Raw genomic sequence first — 22,908 nt, forward strand, 5'->3', positions numbered from 1 at the left:
TCATTTGAGAAGGTATTCCTTTTTTAAAAGAGAGTCTAGAATTTAATGTTTTATATTTAGTCATGGGTTGTTTTTAAAAGTTAAGTTTGTTAATGTGTTAACAAAATATGCAGATATGGGTGTTAATTATTGAGTCCATTTTGAAAAGTAAGATTTTTAATTAATATTTGTAAATGGTATATTTTTATTTGTAACAAACCGTTGTCTTTTTTCAAGGATGAACAGAGTTAATGAAGGAGCACCATTCTAAGAATTGAGTGATGTAGTCTTATATCTGGACAGTTCACCAGATTCTCAAGAAGGCTTTCAAACGACTGTAAATTTTGTTGTTTATCCTGCTGAGCTAATGGGGAAAGTTATAGTGTAAAAATTATTTGTATACCTGCATAGATGTGTCAGTTTTCCAAAACTGGTTTAATAGAAACCAAGCAAAATCACAAATCGATTCACAAACTAGAAGTCTTTCTTAATGAGTCAGAATGTCAGACCTGAACGTTTTAAAAGTCATAAGCTTTATAAATGAAAATTGCCTAGTATTTAGCAAGTTAAATGTTTTCAAAAGTTGAGGCTTTCTATTTAATTAGAAAGTTGGTGGTCCTCTTAGTCCCTGATAAATCAAGGCAAGTCACATCCATATTAGCTGGCTGAATTTATAAGTTATAAAAGACTGATTGCACTGGTTTGAAGTCAGTTACTTAATGGTGAGGTAAGAAATGTATTCTGTTGCTAAATCTGTTTAGACCCTTGGAGAAACTTGAAGATTTCAGTTTATACAGATAGAAATTAAGCATATTTTGAGCAAACTTTTTTTTAAGAGAATTGGGAAAAGTGTGTGTTTTTAAGCATGCAACTTTGAGAATCTTTGTTAAGAAAACATAATTTTTAAAAATCTTATAGCCAATAACATGTGGCCACATTATAAATGTTTTTTCTCTTCATATTGGCCAAAAGGGAATAAAAATGTCATCATAGGAATCTGTACATATGCTACTGATTTGCCTAGAAAATAGCAAGTTTGGTATTGCTCACTTTGCAAATATAGGGCCATGTGGCACTTTTATCTATAGGACAGATTAACTCTAATAAAAATGAAGTGGGTGGGGTTTATTTTTTATATATTGCTCTTATGAGTTTTCAAGCTTTGATAGTGTTTAACTGAAAAGTGGTTTAGAAAGGGCTAGATCCAATGTGTTCACATTATTAAAAAAAATTGATATCAGATGTAATTTTTAAGTTCATTTTTCAAACTCAAGTACCATATTGGCAACCATAATATTGTCATAGGTGCTCTGTTCATTTAGATATTCCTGGCGGGGGGGAATGGCATTTGTATAATATATGTGTACATATATATATATATACATACAGTATATAATCTGAAGCTCTGAGAGCTCTCAAGTCAGGAATGCTGAGTACTATAGTATACTGAGGTCGGATGAAATTTTACATTTTTGTGTATTTTATTGCATCACTTTTGGTAGTTTCTTGGACTGAATTACCCCAGCACTCATGATTGATGCTTTTTAATCTCCTGATTTTCTTCTAAGTGTTTTTTTTTTAATTGTCAGTTTTCTTTGGCTTGATACTTTTAAATATGTTACTAGTCACTTGAACCACCACCACCACCACCCCCCAAAAAAGTATTTGGTTTTTATGCTTTGTCTCTGGCAGCTATAACAGTGGTAAGAACATTTTGAAGCTTCTAAAAGGTACCACTGATTTTTCAAAAATCATCCTGGGGGAGAATTTTTGGTGTTTTCATTTGAGCAGGGATTTTTGTCAGAAAATGTATCTTGATGGTAAGTCAGCAGCAGTGCTAGTATCTGAAAGCACAATACCAGTCAGGCAGGCTGTCCGATCAGAAGTCATCTGGCTGAAGTTTATCTCTGTCTCTCAGGCCTAATCCCTGATCCTTTTGACCATTTGGGGTGACATGTGGAATCATACAAAGGCTTAGGAAGAAACAAGTTTGTTTAAACCAGGATGCTTTTACTTACTTTAAGTGACTTCAATCTAGATTTCATTTTTAATGTTTTTAGTTCTGTGATCAGCTGTAGTCAGCTATCAGCATATATTGGTCTCTTTATTTTGAAGATCAGAAGGCTGCTTCATTTTGCAGGATTAAAATAAGGCTAATATCTTAAAGTTAAGATTTTGAATTAAAGTGGGTTTTAGAGACAACTGTTACACACCTTTTCAGTTTTTTCAAGAGGCTTTTTTTGTTGCCTTTGTAACCCTGAAAACTGTTGGTATATTGTTTCCCATTGACTTAATACAAAAGTTGTATATTTATTTGGATTATTTTTACATTATATTCTTTGTAAATGTTTGGTGTAACTTGCACTTTTAAAAATGACCCTGTTTGGGTATTAGCAAACTTGAGAAATTCCCTCATCAATTAATTGTCATCTGACTTTTTATGTCTTTCTCCTCTCTTCAAATCATGTGGCATTTTTTATGGAAGCTTTTTTCATTGATTAAAATATTTTAACACCTAAAGGCTAGCCTTATAAACGCTGTAAAAGAAAAATATCAGGAAATTAGATTAGACTAGCCCAATTAATTAAAAGATGGGTTCAAACCCTGTCTTACTCTCTTTCATCATGGATAGATAGAAGGAAAAGCAACTCAAGTGAATAAATATTTATTTCCAATTTTAAATAAGACTGTCCTCACCCCAACATTAATACTGTTTATAGGATCCCAAGATATCCTTGAATTTGTCTAGAACAGTAAAAGACTTCTCAAGGCAATTAATCATTATTATCATTGAGGACACGTAATAATTTGATTAAATTTTTTCACTTTAAATTGTCTTTGTTAACATCAAAAAATGCTGCGTAAATTTGACTGATTTCAGATGAGGAGGGGAAAAGTGAGGTATGCTTAAGTAAGCCTGTAGGTGAAGAATTGTGGTATAAATTTGTTCACTCAGTTGTACAAAGCACAACTAGAACTTTTTGTTGGATGTCTTACATACATCTTGAATACTTTTAATGTTGATATGTTGACTTTTTTAAGTTGACTGCACAGTCACTGTATGTACTAGGAACTGGTTTCCTTAACTTTCTAGAATCAACGGCTAAGAGAGGCACTAATCCCTGAGGGGTCGAACATATCATGAAGCTGAGTCAGTATGGAAGAATTTCAAATAAATCAAACAGGGTGCTGAAGTTCCATCTGTCTCATCTGCTTATGATAAGTTCTTATTGATTAGTGAATGTAGCTTAAGCCTTTGTATGTGTCCTCAGGGGGCAAACTTTAAGAGGGACCAGATAACGTTTGAATGGAGGGATTATATTTCAGGTGTTTTAGCTTGAAATTTATTTTTTAAAAAAATTAAAATAGGAAAAAAAATAGAACAAAGCCTGTGAAGCAATTTGATATTATAAACAGGCTGAGTTGTTTAGCACAGAGAGAAAATATTGACCTGTCTGCATTCTGGTACTGTGCATACAGGTCCTAGCTGGGTAAAACACGATACATTTTGAGTTATCCTCACCAGCAAGTAAAAGGAAAATGAACAGTCTTCAGGAAATGTCTTTGAAAGGGTCATACAGTAGGAAATTCAAATTTTACCTACTTTATAGAGGCATTATTTAATACTTGCCTACAGAAGTATGGCATTTCTAAGCTTGTGTCTGAGGAGCATCTCGGAGATATGAGAGTAAATCTAAAGTAGTTTAAAAATTGGTAGGGAAGGAAGACAATCCCTGCAGATAATGATCTTACATTAGTTGGCCAAGTGAAATGATCTATCATTGTGTTTGGGAGGTTTTATTTTCTTATGTTTTTAAAATTGAATTGGTATATGCTTTATAGACATTGTATTTTTATCCAGGTGCCACTCCAATTTGTGTATGTAATAAAATTATTTATATTAAAAGTGGGAAATAATTCGTCAACATTTTTCTGTGAGTATAGGTTAGGATGGCAAAGAAGAGTGCTAGTTTGCAGTTTTCCATGTAAAGTCCCTGACTGATTTGTCACGTCAGTTGTCATCCCCCCCAAGAAGAGGAATTATTTCTAACCTAGCTGTTATCACTTGAAACTTTAGAAACAAAATAATCAGGGAAGTTTCTAGAGAGAAAGGTGTTTGGGTTTTTGATTTTGGTTTTGTGGGTGGTTTTTGTTTTTTTTGTTTTTTTTGTTTTTTTGGTTTTTGCTTGAGGATTGGGGTAAAGAATACCTCCCCCCAAAACTTTCAGCACAAAACAGGGTATTGATTTTTAACTCTGATGTTGCTATTGGAGTTGAATACTAAATAAGTAACTATAGTGAGGGAAATACATTTCTAATAAAATTCCCTACATTCTAGAAACATCCCTGTTTTAATTTTTTTACCTAAATCTTTTTGTGCTTTATCTGTGTAAAGAGAAAAATGTACTGAGCTATAATGGATTTTATTAACACTATGTACATATTAGCTGCTTTGTGTTCAGAATGGTAGCAATTGCTTTGTATATTAAAGTGATCCTTGTGAATTTGTGAAATATTGTCATAAAGTGCTTTTTCTTACTGTAATCTTTGTGGTATCAACTGTCATAATGCCCTTTTTACACAAACATTTATGTGCAGTCACATAAACATGCTTTTAAAAACTCCGTAAGTCTCTTTTTTGGGATGGGATCTCTACATTGTGGTTTTCGCTAGTTGTGTCAAGCTATATTTTGTGGACGTGGTTTAGTACTTTTGTTAAAGGGCAAAAGTTATGCTAGAATATGTCACAAGCTTGTGGTGCACAGCAACAGAAAACTAACTCAAGCAACAAGAACATATCTTTAGTTACTTAATTTCACTGTATTCCTAGTTTTTAGCACAAGATTTCTTTTTTCAGTAAGGTTAAACAGTGCCTACTTGAAGATCTGGAGATGTTACTCCCCTGTTGAGACAACCAATGGGAGGAGACATATGGCCAGCTGTCTCTAATGTCATAAAACACATCTTTGCATTGGAAGAACTGATAAGAACAGATGACTTCCTGGCTCCCCTTGTAATTCTAAAGCTCTGTGATCATAAAATGGAAGGAAAGGGGAGGAGATGTGGTTAATCTGCTCTTTGCTTAAAGCACAAGAATAAAAGATTCTCTCCTGTACTATTGATTCAATTTCTGAAAATAATCAGTTGCGTTCTAAAGGACTTTTTTTAATTGCGATGTTTATTAAGCCTGTTATATCTGCCATTGTATTGAAGGAATTACATGAATTGTATTCCTTTTTTTTTTCTTCTACAAAGAGTAACACGTAATTTATTGTATAAATAGACATTTTTGAGAGTGAAATGGTGAGGTGTAAACCAGGATTGTGCTGAGCAAATTGGGACCTACGTTGACCCTCCTTGCAAACCGTGTTCAGGTGCTTGGACCTCCAGTAAAAGCAAAGAGTGCCTATCTTCTCTCCATCCGTATCTTTTCTGTCACTTGCTCATTTCACAAATACGTACCCGTTGAGAACATACTTCTTGGCACTGAGAAGTTCCTGTCCTCAAGACGCTCTGTCTAAGACACACAGCCAAGGAAACAATTCTAACACGTTTATACAATGTTAGCCCTGAATTCCAGACTCATATTTGTCATCTCTACTCTGATTGCAAAACATAGGTCCAAACTGAACTTTTAATTACTCCTCTAAGTCTATTCTTCCTTTGGCTGGTTCTTCTCCGTCTTGCAGATGCTGCCATTATCCACTAAACTGGCAAAAACCCAGAAAACACTGCCTTAATCAGTATTTTCCTTCCCCTCACTGCATTTTAATTTCTCGACAACTTTCTTAAGCACATTGACCAAACTGGAGCTTAAGATTCTAATGAGGGCCTAACAAGTGAAGAGGAAAGGTAATTTCCAGGAGTTTGTAATTTTTATGATTGAGGTGCAATTCACATAACAAAATATCATTTTAAAGTGAACAATTAGTGGCGTTTAGTGCATTCATAATGTTGTATTACCACCACCTATATCTAGTTCCAAAACATTTTCATCACTCCAAAATGAAACGCTGTACTCAGTAAAGAGTCACTCTCAATTTTCTCCTCCCTACAGCCCTTGGCAACCACCAATCTTTCTGTAGACTCACGATTCTGGATATTTCACATAATCATGTGACATTTTGCTTCTGGCTTCTTTTAGTTAGCACACTGTTTTTGAGGGTCCTCCACATTGTAGCATTTATCAGTACTTCGTTCCTTTTTATGTCTGAGTAGTATTCCAATGTATGTATATGCCACAATTTATCTGTTCATCTGTTGTACGTTGCAGTTATTTCCACTTTTGGACTACTGTAAATAATGCTTCCATGAACATTCATGTGCAAGTTTTTTGTTCTGAGTCCCTGTTTTCAATTCTTTGGGGTATACATCTAAGAGTGGAATTGCTGGGTCATATGATAATTCTGTTTAACTTTTTGAGGAACTGCCAAACTGCCTCATTGGCTGCACCATTTTACATTCCCACCAGTGATGTATGAGTGTTCCAATTTCTCTACATCCTGGCCAACACTTGTTATTTTGCTTTTTTAAAGAAAAATAGTAAAGCCATCCTCATGGATATGAAGTGGTATCTCATTGGGGTTTTGATTTGTAATTCCTTAATGACTAACGATATTGAGCATCTTTTCATGTGTTTGTTGGCAATTTGTATACTTCTTTGGAGAAATGTCCAAGTTCATTGCTCAGTTTTTAATGGTTTTTTTGTTGTTGAGTTTTATGAGTTCTGCATATACTCTGCATATTAGACCCTTATCAGATAATATGATTTGCAAATATTTTCTCCCATCCTATAAGTTTTCTTTTCACTTTCTTGATAATGTCCTCATTCTTATTTTTTAACTTAGTTTTTTAAAGTAATATGTATATTTGGAAAAAACTAAACAGTACAAATGGGTGACTTTGTGTATCCTTTTAGTGACAATCTGTGCATATACACACAAATGTAAATGTCTTTTCTCTCCTCCCTCTCCCTTTTTTATATATGGTGCTTTTTTTCACTGAATGTGTCTTGGCAATAGTTGTATTTCACTATATGTATATCTACCTCAGTTTAACAGGTGTGAAGTATTCCATTGTATAGATATAGTTCATTTAACCAGTACCCTCTTTTGTGGACATTCAGGTTGCTTGAAACTGCTGACTGTTAGATATATACAAGTTAGTATAGATATATACAAGTTAGTTAGTATATCTCCAGGATAGATACTGAAAAGTGGAAATTTATTTATTAAGTATGGTTTTCTTCATATTTGGAGGTGGTTTCCTAAGCAGTATTAATAATCTGCTAAATTAATAAAAATGTCATGTTGGTTAGACTTTTTTATGTCAAACTTCATAGTCTCTTCATATATATATTACATGAAAAAAAATTAGAAGTAGCAGAACCAGCCTTACACAAAGTTACAAAAAAGCTGGCCCTTCCTTTTCTCACCTCTGCTATACTGTTTTCCCTTCTAATCTCCCTGAAAAACAGTTGTTCTCAGCTAGGAAACAATTTTTCAGTATGCCATCTTTTCTAGTGTTAAATTTTAACCCTTCTCTGGTTGTAGAAAGAAAAGCATAACATGATTTTTAGAGCAGAAAGAAACTTCTGAGCTAACAAATCCTCAATTTTTAAAGTACAAAAAAAAGACCCTGAGGACTGCCCTGCTTTTCCTGCAGTTCACGTCAGTGCTAAGAGAACCCAAGTCTCCAGTTTCCCACAACAGGGAAATACACTCACTGTAGTGTCTCGCCTCATTCTTGTGAAAGAACTTGAAAATGCTACTTCTGTCTTGGTAGAGGTTCTGGGGAGCAGTAAAATTACGACTTTCTCTGACACTAAAATCACACGTCTGTTTCACCAACTATATCTAGGACCTCTAACCAATACTGGTACATGAAAAAGTGATTTTTAGAAGTATCTTAAATTGTTGGAATTCCCCGGCGGTCCAGTGGTTTAAGACTCTGCACTTTCATTGCCAAGGGTGCGGGTTCGATCCCTGGTCAGGGAACTAAGATCCCACAAGCCGAGTGGTGCAGCCAAAAAAATTAAAAAATAGAGTGCTTGAATTTTTTTAAAGGTACCTTAAACTGTTATTTTTGTTTCTTGATTTTAAAAATGACTGAAAATGCTTCTATCAACCACTATAAACTAAAAGCATAGAGATTAAACAAATGATGTTGGAAGTGAATCTTTTATATACGTTCATAACAATTTTTTGTTACTGAGAATATGCTTTACATTTTGATATCCCTGAGAATAGGCAATTTAATAAGGTAACTGATCTGTAAAGGAATCTGTATTTTTCGTGAGTATATGTTTATTGAACTCCCTTTATGAAGAGGTCACTGTTAACACTTGAAATATAAATATGAGGTATGGTCCTTGTCTTACTGGAGCATAAACTATTTGGTAAGATGAAACATTGCAGACAATGTTACTCTGCCCTCAGTTTTCAATCTAGTGTTCAGTTCACTTAGATAAAGTATTTTGATCGATTATAATTCTGATCCTTTAGTATAAAAGAATAAATGTACCGCTAGAAACTATCTGAAGATGGTACCATGGATTCAGATGGTTCTATCATGAACTAAAGTAAGATACCCTTAAGAGGTAACTATTTAGAAGACAACAGCGTACTTTGTAGTTTTAGTTCTAAGAATCTGATGTATATGTTAACTTAGCATCTTGGCCATGGTATTTGATTTTAACTGGGAAGAAAGTTACTGATACCCACTGGCTAAGTTAACTGCATAACAGTTTGAAGAAACTGAGCAATGTGAGGATCAAGGCTTAGTACAGTAGGTCCAGAGGAGACTAGATTTCTATCCTTAACTTGAAGACAAAACAAGCACACTTAAAATGCACATTTATGGGATAAATTAATCCTTTTCTCCTAAGATGTCACAACTTCGTTGACATCTACAGTGGACAATGCACTACAATATCCAGATATAGTCTCACGTCCCCATCCCCACACACACATCCCTGAAGCACTCATTTCCCAGCTTCTGGGAATGTTCGTGGCTGATGGCTCTCAGCTGAGTCTCTCAGGTATTGTCTTCACCCCAAGGTTCAGCTCCTTGTATCCGATGACTGACGACACAAGGATGTAAGTCCCACCCCCCTGCCTCAATACCCAGCTTCCGGCCACCTCAGCTCTGAATTCCGCTGAGGACTTTCCTGACTGCATCCCAACCCAATTTCTTCCTCTTTCCCAGTCCTGCTACTTCTACTCCGTCAGAGGTGTCGCTCTCGAAAGCATTCTCATTTAAACGTTCTGCATCTTAACCTTCACCTCTGAGTCTATTTCTCTAGGGAACTGGACCTGTGGCCACATTTTGAACTCAAAGCCAGAAAAAATCATTTGATTTTCACTTAGACAACCAAGCTATTCCTGCTGAATTTTTCTCACCTCTTCTTCTATTTGTAGGCCAAGGGGAAAGAATTACCTTCAGCCTTTTCTGAGTCTCACTGTTTTATGAAAATGTAAAAGAAGCCGATCACTGCTTACTTCACTTGGCAGAGCATCCAGCTCTCCGCCCACGCCGTCCACACCCCAAGACATTCTAATACCTCCCTCCAAAGCTAGGCATGTTACAGGAAAGGAGCTGAACTCCAATTAGTATCTTCATTTCTAATATCATACCTAGATGGGATTAGTCTTTCATTATAGTGTTGTTGATATTGCAGGGCTTTTATTTTACCTTTTTAAAAAGACCTTCCATGCCTATGGTGCAGTACTGGCATTTTATGGATTCAGTAAGCTGTGGATATTTCTATTTCATGTGCATTTATCAGAATTGTGTTGAACTGGTACATCACAATCTCAGAATTTTAAATTCACCTTTATTAAAGCCAAACCTCTATTTAAAATATGTGTAGAAAACAATGTATTTGGTGTTTCCACATCCAAAATATTCATTAAAAGGTTAAGAGGGAGGAGGTCTTGTTTCTAATGGTTTACGAACGAAATCTATCTCTAGTACCGAATACCATACTGAGATTATAATATTCTTGGGATCTAAATCTGTTTAAGCTGTTGTTTAAGCTTTTACATTGTGAAAAAAGGGCAGGGTATGTGTGTCACTTCACAAAGTCTATCAAAGATAATCATAAAACAATGTAGCAGTCAATTAACACAGAGATCAATACCCTCTAAATGTAATGTATCTTTTTCAATCACCGAATATTTGGTTACGATATACTAGATACTGGGGAGGCAATAATGAAAGAAGCAGAAGCATTCCTGGCCCTCAAGAAGCTCACAGTCTTCTGGGGAGCACAGACACTGAATAAGCAATTATCAGTACAATACAGAAGGAGCTTATACTTGGGGAGCTAACCTCCCATGGCGGGATGAGGTTTAAAACTTTTTTTCATTGTCATCCTATGCAGTATAAGGAGGCAGGGAAAGCCTAGGAAAGAAATACAAAAGCAACATTTGACAAAGGGTAAAACGGAAGGGAGAAACTACAGCTTTTGATTTGAAGATAACCTATTCCCAGCACATAGAGGTCCAAGATTTTAGGTGCTATCAAAAAGTAACTAAAATTTTATTTTGACTTACGCCTTTGTTTATATACCTAAATCCGAAATTACGCCAAAAAGCATGTGAGACCTCAGAAAACTCACATCCTAATCTCAAACAACCAAAAGTATTTAAGACCTAAATGCAGCAGACAAAAGATTTCAAGAGTATTAACAGCTCAGGGAATGTCCATTACACCTCTTGTTATATACTCAGAAAATTAGAAAACTGGGCTAAACGTATGTCTTACAATGTGTTTTAAATGATTTGCAGGATCTAGCCTCACCAAAACAAGCTCACTGCTTTGAAGATGCCTTTATACCAACCCTTCATCACAGCATCAGTGAAAATTGTTTATTGAGAGGGAGCAGTATGGGATACAGAAACAACATAAACCAAAATCGCACACTTTCCTTTAATGTTAATTGAATTTCAGAGCGAGTAAAACATAACTAAAAAGTCACAGCAATGGGACAAAGTGCTGCTTTGTTTTAAAACTGCACATTTGCTTTGCCTTTTGAGAACCTTTGGTTAGACTTTTTGTACAGTAAGCCATTTCATTACATATGGTTATATTCCCAGTCTAAGACCTTAATTGACACACTCAGTGACAACATTCTTATAAAGTAGAGCCAACTATAAGTCCTCCCTCAGGCTTCTCCTCTGTGCTTTGTAAATATGTACATCTTTTTCAGGATCATAGTGAACCTTACTTACAGTAAATTGCCTCTCAAGCATCGCTAAGAAGTTGTGATCCCGTTCATAGCGAATTCGGCAAGCTAAAAGAATCACAGAGTGGTTGCTACAGAGATGTTCCAATGTTTGAAGAAGATCTGTGAATGTTTCTTCTAAATATACGATATCAGCTCCAAGTATCAGGTCAAATTCTCCAGGTGAAAAACTCCCCAAATTCTGTCCCCAAGTCAGCTCCTTAACAACAGCTCTGGGCTGGATATGGGGAGGTAAGTTGGCTTGAACGTTTGATTTAAGAAACTCTAATGCTACTTTTCGATCCGTGATAGTCACATGAGCACCTAGAACATGGGACAGAAAGTAATGCACACATCAGTACAACTAATAGGTAGAGGGATCAAGTTAAACAGCAGGGTGAGTGTCTCTAAATATTCCACCTGATAAGACACAATATGATGCCTTCGTGGAGAGCTGTGATACGTCAGAACAATGGCCAGCAGCTCCTTCTCTACTGCCTGTAGGTAAAAGTGAAACTTTGGTTTGCCTCTATGACACACTTGCTGTTTGCTGAAGTTATGCCTATTAAATACAGGTGACAAGCTAGCTGATGCTTCTGAATTGTGCAGACAGAAGTGGCCCACCCTTCACAGGTATCTACCATTATACTTCATTCATTAGGTCACCGTCTTCAAGTCAGTAGGCCTCAGGGTAAAATGGAGTCCAAAGATGAAAAATCTGGGAGCAAACGATTATGAAGATGACAAGATACCATAAACCGGGAAAGGTTCCTTTCTGGGGCTAAAGCTTTAAAAAGAATCAAGGAAAAGATTAGCTGGGTACTAAGAAATCTCAGTCTTCCTCTCCTTATGCTGTCATGAAGCAGACAATCTATATGTATTCATGCAATTCATATATAATTATTGAAAAATAGTAAAGTTAGAAATGACTAGATTGTATTAAAGTACTGCAGGTTAAAATGTGAGGTAATGTTCTCTATGTGCTAAGCTTCTACATGCAATGTGTAAAATGAATGAGGCAATATTTTATTAATCTGTTTCTTGAGGGTTGTTTACCATGAACTAAGAGATCCAACTTTTTGAACCAATATGACCGAGAGGAGTCTGAACTGGTAGGTATCCTTCAGGAGAAGCAACCACATAAGGTCAGCCCCGAAATACCTCATCTACATTGTATTAACACTATAGTACATGTAATCCTGCTTGGTTTTGACCCCATAAATTCTGAAACTTAAAAATTATGTTTCATTCTTTCCTAAAATTATTTCTCATCTGCATCCTTCAGTCTGCAATATTCATGGGTAATCCCCAAGAGGATCCCAGACCATTTCAGTGGCAGCTTATACTGAATGTTTCTTATCTTGACATGTAACATTAGGACAGTATGTAATTCAGTTTGACATCTGACTCAGTCCTGAGTGTGATACTATGAAAATGTGCAAGTTGTTAGATGCATGCACCTACCACTTTGACCATTTGTTGCTAGACAAAGTGCTGCCCAATGAGCAAAATTCAGTGATACTTTTCATCTCTCCTGATAACAGAAATCACAGACAGCCTTTTCCTGGTTTAACTTAGAACTTTACCTCTGGATTTCCTAACAGTCTACAGAGCACTCTGCTGGGAATACTGGAGTGATCTGGTCTTTTGCATGTCACCTCAGTGTTCCTGTTAATAGCTCTTAGATGGAGACCTCCTCTAACCCCTGTCTCAGGGATTTCTGAGGCTACTTCTAACCTGCCAGGTGTTCCAGGAGTTTCAGTAGGATCTTAATGTCAGTTGACCATTCCCCATAATGTCCATCAATTCTACAAACATCCAAGTGTCTACCAACAGCATGGGAGAAAAACCTCTACCCTCATAGAACTTACATTCAAGTGAGGAGATAGGCAGCAAGAGGTGTTTTTAAAAGTAGGATATCTAGTATGTTAGTTGGAGATACATACTAAGGAAAAAAATAAAGCAGGAAAGAGAGACATAAAACATCAGGACATAAGAGAGTTGGGTAGAAAGGGAAGGCCTCACTGAGAAGGTGACTTAGGTGAGGGAATAACCGAATGCATATCAGGGGGAAGAACATTCCTAGCAAGTAGAAGAGCAAGTGCAAAGGCCTACAGGGGCAGGCGAGGAGGAGGCTAGAGTGGCTGGAAGGAGGGATAAAGCAGGAGGAGACAAAGTGAGAGAAGTAACAGGTTAAAGAAGTAACCGGAGGGAGGCAGATCAGCTGGGGCTTCACAGGTTAAGTTCCAAAAAGGCTCTGGCTTTTTCTGAGTGAGATGGGAAGCCACTGGAGAGTGCTGAGCAGAAGTACTAGTGATCTGACTTAGGTTTTAACAGAATTCCTAGCAGTGGGGCAAGGCCAGAGCAAGAAGACCTGTGAGGAGGTGGCCACAGTGATGCGGGTGGGCGAGCTGCAGGCTCCCTCCTTGCTGTCACGGCTCCCAGACTCCCACCACAGGCCAAGTCCCAAACACAGGCCACCCAGCAGTAACCACTCTCCTGGCTCTGGCAATCACTCCCTCACTAGTTACTCGATTTTTATCCCCCAAATATTCAGCTCACAGAATATTATCATCTTGCCTGTGGTTTTGTTTTGGGAGTTTTTGTTTGTTTATTTGGGTGAAGGGCATGCAGGATGTCTTAAGTTTCTTTTAATCTATTAGTTTCCTGTATTTATTTATTTATTTATTTTTTCTCCTGCAATTTAGGGAAGAAACAAATCATCTGTCCTGTAGTTTCCCACAATCTAGATTTGGCTGATTATGCCATTTGTATAGTTTGACATGTTCCTCTGTGCTCTGTATCTCCTGGAAATTTGTCTGATTTGAGTCTGATTTTTTGAACAAGAGTATTTCAGAGGTGGTGGTGGTGTTTTTCATCAAGAGGATGTAATACCCGGTAGGCTCTATTTTTGTCATGTGAGCAACCACAAATACTCAATGCCCAGATCCTTAATTTATTAGATTCCTTTTGCATTTATTTGTTGAGAAAGCTTCTTTCAATTACTACTTGGTTATTCATTTTGTAGAGGAATTGTTTGAATAGGAAAGGCAGGATAAATTTTGCTCTCTCCCCTTTTATAAACCAGATTTCAAAGAGCTGGTTTCTAAGTATCCTCCAAAGATGACAGATTGGGTTTACTTTGTTGTTGTTGTATCATGAACTCATGCATTAAACATATCTGATGTATTTAAACCCATGCCATCATCATTATCGATGTTCAAATTGTCTATCTTTTGCCAATGGACTTTTGACACAAACCCAGTCATCCTTGATAGCTTCCTTGCTCTCTGGTATGACAAGATATTCCAGGGTCAACTTACACACTTCCTGCTACAGAACTACAATCAGCCACTTATTAAGTTTTATTTTTTACTTTTTGGATGGGAGAAATAACAGCAAGTTTGTATGCTGATGAGAATGATCAGGTAGAAAGAGGGAAAAGTGATAATGCAGGAAAGAGAACCACTGCAACAACACCCTTGAACAGGCAAGAGAGGGCTGGCCCCGGGGAGGAGACACAGTCCACGTGCATACAGCATCAGGAACAAAGGCAGACCGTGGGTGCAGACGCAGGGGGTGGTTAGAGACAGTGCCGGGACGTTACAGAAGTTCTCTTGATTGCTTCAATCTTCTCAGTAAAATAAGGAGAAATGTCATCAGCTCAGAGTGGAAGTGGAGAAAGGAGGACTGGAGGTCAGCAGAGAGGGAGCAGAGCTGGACTCCTCAGCAGCACGAAGAGCCCCCCAGAGGGTCCTGACCAGGAATTTAAAATGAGACCCAGAAGTAGTCTGTTTCCTCCAGCCACATTCAGCTGCCTGGGTGCAGGCCTGGAACAAATGGAGAGCTGCACGTAACCTTGTTTTGAGCCCAGAGAAGAGGATGAAGCAAGGAAGTGCAGGGTATTGATGGTACGTGAAGATGGTAATAAAATGACTGCCGGTGAGATTTATGCTGGGTAAGGAGGGAGATGAGACAACATTTAGTTCATGAAAAACTAATGGAAACTGACCCAATAAGACAACATAGCCTGCTGTCACTCGCTTGGTAATGGAAAAAGAACATGTAAACATTTGTCATTACTTTTAGTTTTTAATTTTGTAAGCAACGCCTTAATTTATTCAAATGTTGGAGCAGAGTGTGCGCTAAAGATACAGAGATCGGTAAGAAAGTCCTTGCCCTCTAGGAACTGAGAGTCTCATGAGAGAGACACACATAAACGTAATTATGATGCAGTGTAGGGAGTAAAATATAGGAACATGGGTGTGCCAGGAAATTATGTGGTCACAAGGGAAAAATCCTTCGAGAGGAGCAGGCGTCGAAGAAAGATTTCGGAAGGAAAGGAAATCTGAGCTTACACTTGAAAGATGCAGCATTAACCAGAGGAAAGAGGTGAAGAGGGTAATTCAAGGCAGAAGGGACACGCCAGAGGCAGTGTGTGTGTCACTGGAACTTTACTCAGTGCAACTGTGCTGAAAAAGAGTCAGCAAAGTGAGATTACAGAGCCTCACTAAGAAGCCTGGGATTTGGCTGCAGGCAATGGGAAGGCACAGGGTCACCCCATCACTTCTGCATTTTACATGGGCCACACTGACAGCTATTGGGAAAAGCGGGTTTGATAAGACAGAGGTAGAAAGGTCAGGTGGGAATGTGGATAGAATCTTGCAGGAGACAGATGATGAGCACTCCAGCCAGACAGTGGGAATGGAAAGGGAGAAATGGAATCAAGAAATAGTTAAAAGACCCAGCAGGGCTCAAGGGCTGGGGGGCAGCGGGGAGGGCAGGTCAAGGAGTTGGCTTGAGTGACTACTTGGATAGTGATGCTAACTCAGAACAAAAGAGAAAGGACAAGTTTGGAAAGGGAAGAAGAGTTCAAGTTTAAACACGTGCTGACGAATAGCCAGGTAGAGACATCAACAGCTTTCATTTAAACATACAAGTTGAAAGTTCAGTGGAGACTTGCACTGGAATTACAGAAAACTGAAAGACAATTTCTTGCTGAGCATTATATTTAAGACAGCGGTCCTTAGACTTGCTTGGGCATCAAATTGCCTGGGAAGCTTTTAAAATCCAGATCCCTGACCCCGACCCAACTTACAGAACCCTATCTTTAAGATGTGATTTTTTTTCCTAAGAATAGTTTTCAAGTAGTATAAAGGCTGAAGAGGTTTCAAACTAAGAACCAGGATTTGAGAGTCAGAACTGGACTCAAATTCTAACTCCACAATCCATTAGCGTGTGACGTTGGGCAAGTTACTTGACGTCTATTAAGCCTCCATTTCGCCACTTTGAAAAGAGCTCCAAGTAGACCTACTATGCCAGGTTGTGGTGAGGATGAAGGCCATAAAGACACAGCACCCAGAACACAGGAACCGCCCAGGAATTAGCAGCTGTTTTTTCTTTTAACGTGAAAATCTCATCACCCTAGATTAACGTTCTGCATATCATTGACCATTTGGGGGGGGGGGCTTTTTAATGTAATTTGTCTTTTCCCCCCTCTCGCCCCAGTTAGAATTAGAATGGATGCTTCCTGAGAGCAGTGACCTGCTGCTCTAGAACCATGACAGGCACGCGGTGGGTGTTCCCCAGAGTCGGGAATCAATGAGTAAGGTTACAAAAAATGAAAATAGTTTAAAAAGGGGGAACAATCAACCTCTTTTCTGACATTTCCAAAGCACTACCTATTCTAGTTCTGTTTCCATTTTAAAGAGATTAACTTTTTCTTACTCTTAGGTTTCAGCATCAAAATTTCTCCAGCCTAATACTTTGTAGCCACAAATAATGAGCATGAAAAGCATGCCATAGCACAGAGAAATGTGCATGACGTGTCAAGTGAAACATCATATATATGTATGTGTGTGAAAATATACATGCACACACATAGGCACACGTACGGAATCACGATTATAACTATGATTAACATACAGATGGAGAAAAGGAATAGAAGGAAATACACCAAAATGCTAATGGTAATTATATTGCAAAGTCATGAATAAGCAGAATCTTTGGTGGGTTTTTGCTTTTTTTTAGACTGCTTCTAGGGCTACTTTTGTAATAGAGTTATATCATTTTTATAACAGAAACAGTAATTTTCATGATTTTCTAGTTCATCTCTTATTCCAGAACTGTTTGGGTATCTACTGTGTGCCAGCTGCTGTACTAGGGCCAAGGACACACAGAATGAGGCACGGCCCCATTCCTCAGGAGCCTCAGCCTGCCAGGAGAGACAGACACATGAAACAACTGCCTACAGTGAATTGTGACAGAGCTGGGGCGGAGAACACCGAGCGCTGTGGGGAAGAGAAATAAGGCAGCAATTAATTCTGCTTTGGGGCAACCACAAGAACACCGTCTGCCATTCTGTTGTTCTCGCCCTTCCCAGAGACCCCATCTTTTGTGGCAACAACTAACTAGTCCTTTGCTCTGTGATGGTCTTTGAAGAACCTTATGCTGGCTTTCCCAAGCCCACAGATCCAGATTTCTAGATCAGAAATGAAAATGCAGAGAACGCTTGTTTACTTTGAGCGTTTACGTTGTGCCAGTCAGCGGGCTAACAGATTTCTATGCATGACCTCATTTGATCCTTGTTGGTCAGTCAATACGGTTATTATCCCCAGTTTATTGGGAAACTGAAGTTTAGAGATTCAGCAACTTGCCCAAGGTGACATAGCTAGTAAGAATTAAAAGAGGTCAGAGCCTGTGGAGAGTGGACTTGTGGTTGGGGGATTTGAGGGCGTGGTGGTGGGGAAGGAGTATTGGGAGTTTGGGATTGGCAGATGCCAAACTACTGTATGTGGAATGGACGGACAGCAGAGTCCTACTGTGGAGCACAGGGAACTGTATCCAGTATCCTGTGATGGACCGTAACGGAAAACGTGTGTATGCATGGCTGGGTCGCCTTGCTGTGCAGCAGAAGTGGGCACGGCACTGTGAATCAACTATGCTTCGATAAAATTAAATTGAAACAAAAAAAGGTCAGAGTCAAGTGGGCCTCTAACCCTTTGCAGGTCACCATGCTCTGCTGTCTCGACAGCAGTGAGGAGGCCCTGTTCTCAGGAGGAGACAGAAGAAACCTCATTTCCCCTTCCAGTTAAGTCCTCTCAAACATCACAGAGATGGGAGTTGGTGCCATGGAAAGAAAAGAACCTGGGCCTCTGTGTCCAACAAGCCTGGTGTGAGTCTCGGGTCACCACTGATCAGGACTTCAGAAAGTGGCTTCATCTCCCGGAATCCCAGCTTCACTGGAAAAATGAAAATTAAAAATATACCTAACATACACGGGGACGATATAAGGTTAACCTGAGGAGATCAAAAAGTGGTGTATCGGCTAGGGCCTCCTCAGTGACTGAAAGTGCTGTGGTGTCAGACAGATGGACCTAAATCAGTTTCTATGTACACACTTCCACCCACCGCTCCTGCCCGTGCTCCCCATCAAATCTTGGAAGGCAAAATCTAAACACAGAAAGGAATACTGAAAAAGATACGCTACCAGAAAAAGGACAGGACAAAAGCGGGGCTTTAGTGGGTGCTCAAGTACCTGTACACACTTGATGGAACTCTAGATCCTGACCACCCAAGTGCGGTCTGAGGACCAGCAGTTACGGCATCATCATCATCACCTGGGAGCTTGTTAGAAATGCAGGCTCTCAGGCCCCACCCCACACCTACAGAAGGAGAAACTGCATTTTAACAAGAGCTCCAGGTGACAACACTGAAGTGGGGAATATTAGACATTGTATCTCAGAGGCTGGTCTATCCAATCAAGGCACAGCTTGAAATGTATGAGCAGGAAGTTGTAGAAAAGAGTCAACAATGAATTATAAAATAGAAATGAAACTTAAAAATACTCTAGGCCTAAACTAATGTCTGTATGCCAAGCAAAAAATGATAAACCTTGGTATCATTTCAGAACTGCACACTGTTTAATAGATGTCAGTACAAACTGCGGGGCGGGGGGGGGCAGCCCTCCCTAAAAGAAAAAAACCAGCAAATCTTCCTCAGCAATGAAGTAAGAGACTATCTGCTCTCCCGACCTCCTAGGGTTAAATCTGAGAGTACAGAGACAGCACCTAAACTGTAAAAAGCTATGTATACAAATAAGATAATTCTCTTTGAACTCAGTTGCCTTAAGATCATATTATGGGCATCACAGAAGTGAAGTGGGCAAAGCAATCTCCCGTGAGAAGTATAAATAATAGGATGAGAGAGAGAGAAGGAATTAGCCTTCCTGGAGTTGAGAGCATAGCAGTTGGCCTGTGACTCATCATAAGTACAGGGGGGGAAAAAAGTAACCCAGTAAGAGGGAAACTAACAATGAGCTCTGTGTCAGGAAAAGGTGCCCCTCCGTGAGTTCCACTCACACAGGACTGAGCCATGCATCACACTCACCCAACAGGGCAGCCACCATGCCCACCAGCCCCGTGCCAGCACCCAGCTCCACGGCAGAGCAGCCCCTGAGCTCCACAGCTCCCATCTCCAGATACGTGGCCAGAATGACAGCCTGAGTCAAAACACAGCATGACAATTTAGGTCAACAAGCGCTTCAGGGCCTGAAGGGTTTCAAGCAGGCTACATGCTCCAAGAAGACATCACATACCCCCCTCCCACCGCAAGGTTCAATTCCCAGTGTAACAACGCACATAGGAACTCAGCTGCTGCTGGGAGGTCACCTGGAGCAAGCACAGACACTGAGTTCCCCAGCACAGCTGCCCCAGGCCCCACCAGAGGCCCTTACAGGGACAGCAGTGGTCAGGGACACTGACCACCCAGGACAGGGTCCTGCTGAATCTGGGAAGGCTAATTTCTTACTGTGTCACAGCATTTTTACACTCGAGGTTTATAAAATCACTCTGGTAGAGCTGACATGAACAGTCTCTGTGATTCTGCTTAAAGGAATGTCCAGTTCCTAAACCAAGTTCAAATCAGCAAGGCCACAACCAAAGGGAAAAAGCAGAGCAGCGCCAAGGCTCCTGGAGTTTCCTCCCTCTCTCCTCTCCTGCGTCCGTAACGCTCATCACCCCAGAGGAGCTGGGCATCAAAAGCAAGTTTTAGCCAAAGGTTTGGACTTGATGTGTGAGTTAGTATTTGCATATAACTCTATAAATCACTGCATACTGTTAACGTAATTTTAAAATATAATTTGTTCTTCATAGCCACATACTATTAGCATACTTAGCAATTCCTCTTCTTGGTGAGAATGTAGGAAATTCACCCATTCCTCACTGTTATGTATCTTTATTACTCTTTCTGAGAAAACTTTTCTTGTAGTTACCCTGGACTAGATTCCTAGAAGTGGTATTACTGGGTTATGATATATGAAGACTTTTATTCCTAAGTGTTTCTCTAACACCCCTAATACAAAATTAAGATTGTAAAATTGCATCTACACCAATCATTCATCCAACATTCACTGAGCTCCCACTGAATCCCAGGTGTGGCTAGATGCTTAGGGCAAGTCTCTGTCACAAGCAGCTGAAAGAACAGTGCTGGGAGAGAAAAAAGTAAAGCAGCAATTATAGTATAATTTTTGATCATTACAACTATGGAAAACTTAAAGAAAACACATAATCTTCATTTTTGGCTTTGTCAGTTTACAATATCCTTTGTGCAATGTTAAACTTAAAAACTAACTGAATAATTGTCCAAAGCAGCTAGGGGCCCCAGCTTTCCTTCCAGTCCTCCCTCTTCCCTGCTGGGTAAATTACTGGTAAGTCATTTAATTTCTTTCAGTTTTCTTTACTCACCCTTAAAATGCAGTCTATTTGGTGGGGAGGGATCAGGGAAGTGATTCTAATGGGTAGGAGTTTTTTTTTGGAAGGGGTGGAGTGATGCAATGTTTTAAAATTGAGCAGTACCACTCTGTGAACTTACTTTAAAAAAAAACACACACACACTTTAGGGCTTCCCTGGTGGCGCAGTGGTTGGGAATCTGCCTGACAGTGCAGGGCACACGGGTTCGAGCCCTGGTCCGGGAAGATCCCACATGCCGCGGAGCAAATGGGCCCATGAGCCGCAATTACTGAGCCTGCGCGTCTGGAGCCTGTGCTCCGCAACAGGAGAGGCTGCAATAGTGAGAGGCCCGCGCACCGCGATGAAGAGTGGCCCCCGCTTGCCGCAACTGGAGAAAGCCCTTGCACAGAAACGAAGATCCAACACAGCCATAAATAAATAAATAAATAAATAAATAAAATTTAAAAAAAAAAATCACTAAAAAAAAAAAAACACACACACACTTTAAATAGGTGAAATGTATGGTATATGAATTACAACCCAATAAAGCTGTTACTTTTTAAAAATAAAGACCAGTCTTATAATCAATTGCTGATGCCTTCAGAGGCCCCCGGGGATTACTTACCGCGTCCCAAACCACCGCTGAGACTCCCAGTTGCTTCCAGTCTTGCCGGATCTGTATCGTGTGGTTTGCCAAGGAGAAGGTGGCAAGAGGTTTGTGAAATCTCTGCAGCCCCATTTCCGCGGTCTCTTCATAGGGCACCAGGGCCATCTCGCCCGCGCCCAGCTCTCTGCTCGCTCAAAGCTGTGAGGCAAAAGAATCCTGAGTGAGGTTCTAGCCAGAAAATGCATTATCTCTTTAGTAGCTCCAAATGCTTCTTAAGGCCGTTTTACAAGTTCAAAAGCAGAAACGGGATTGCGGAAAGCCTCTGTCTAATTCCTTTTGCCTGGCTCTCCTGGGAAGTGAGATGTCGCTGGGAATTCATGCCAAAGGTGCGGGATGGCTATGCACTCAGCTGTAACCACTCAGTGAATTCGCAGCGGGGTAAGAGTGAGCGAGGCGGAGGTGACAGCCCGGGGCCGCGGAGAAAGTACCGCTTTCTAAACTCCCCGGGCCCGCGTGGACTGCGGCTGCAACCCGCTGCGGTCTGCAGGGCATTTTTTCGTGTTTTGTTCTTCCCTCACTCCCTCTAAATCGGTGCGTTCAATTGCGACCACCACGGACTCGAACCTGAACTTAAACTGGGTGTTAACGATATGATTTTCCTGCTTTATGACACCAGCTAGAGATACACGGTCGACGCAGTTCCATTTCCTGGAGACTGAAAGTGAAAGACACTCGTGGATTCCGAGTCGCTCGCGGGTAGCGAGACCCCGGGTCCGCGTGGACTCAGGCACCCGCGGCTCGGAGGCCTCCCCAGAGTCGCCCAATCTGCCCCCCCGCCCGCCCCACTGAAGGGCCGACAGGTACGCACGTCCTTCCCGCGGGCCCCGGAGCTGCGGGAACAGGCGAGGTAGGGGCGGGAGCTTGGAGAGGAGCCCCCCTCCAGCGGCGCTAGTCCGCCACACCCTAAGGCCCACGGCGCCTCCTCGCCTCTACTTACGGCTCCGGAGGCGGCCCCCGCCTGGTGCGCGCGACGCTTTCCCCGCCCCCAGGTCGACGGCGGAAAAATCCGCCTTAAAGGGCCAGAGAGCCGGTAGACCGGCGTGCGTGCGTGCGTGCGTGCGTGCGGGCGGGCGGGCGGGCGGAGGTGGGCGGCCCGCGCCAGGGCCACGCGTTTCCGGTCCCCCGCCTTCCCAGGACAAGTGCTCCCCGAGTACCGGCGGCACGGAGTGGCGGGTGTGGGGCAGGGGCCCGGAGCGGGGATGCCGCGTCGGGGCGGAGGCGGTGCTCCCTCCGCGTAGGTCCCCAAGGTATTTGGGCCCCCAAGTCAGTTTCTCGGGCTGCCAAGGGCAGAACTGGCCGGGAGAGC

The 22,908-nt window shown here is 40.6% G+C and overlaps 3 protein-coding genes across 7 annotated transcripts in view; 2 read left to right on the plus strand and 1 right to left on the minus strand.

The window, feature by feature from the left end:
* CREB1 (cAMP responsive element binding protein 1) overlaps window positions 1-799 on the plus strand; it is a 51,923-nt gene extending 51,124 nt beyond the window's left edge. The window contains exon 10 of the transcript XR_009700543.1: window positions 217-799. The gene's annotated coding sequence lies outside the window, so the exon portion shown is untranslated. The remainder of the gene's footprint in view (window positions 1-216) is intronic.
* The window catches only part of METTL21A (methyltransferase 21A, HSPA lysine), a 55,095-nt gene extending 32,419 nt beyond the window's left edge, over window positions 1-22,676 (minus strand). Inside the window, exons 1-5 of one of the 5 annotated variants that reach the window (XM_061186847.1) lie at window positions 22,411-22,530; window positions 21,561-21,740; window positions 19,595-19,706; window positions 11,214-11,530; window positions 9,866-10,383 (exon numbers count right to left, since the gene is read on the minus strand). In XM_061186847.1, coding sequence (XP_061042830.1) covers window positions 10,351-10,383; window positions 11,214-11,530; window positions 19,595-19,706; window positions 21,561-21,707 — 609 coding nt within the window. In that variant the 5' untranslated portion in view covers window positions 21,708-21,740; window positions 22,411-22,530 and the 3' untranslated portion in view covers window positions 9,866-10,350. The other 4 variants (XM_061186856.1, XM_061186838.1, XM_061186829.1 and 1 more) reach the window with 4 other exon arrangements.
* LOC133091927 (uncharacterized) overlaps window positions 22,209-22,908 on the plus strand; it is a 73,436-nt gene continuing 72,736 nt past the window's right edge. Inside the window, exons 1-2 of the mRNA XM_061191110.1 lie at window positions 22,209-22,357; window positions 22,620-22,849. Coding sequence (XP_061047093.1) covers window positions 22,209-22,357; window positions 22,620-22,849 — 379 coding nt within the window. The remainder of the gene's footprint in view (window positions 22,358-22,619; window positions 22,850-22,908) is intronic.

This window comes from Eubalaena glacialis, chromosome 1, assembly GCF_028564815.1.
Source record: "Eubalaena glacialis isolate mEubGla1 chromosome 1, mEubGla1.1.hap2.+ XY, whole genome shotgun sequence".
Taxonomy (NCBI): domain Eukaryota; kingdom Metazoa; phylum Chordata; class Mammalia; order Artiodactyla; family Balaenidae; genus Eubalaena; species Eubalaena glacialis.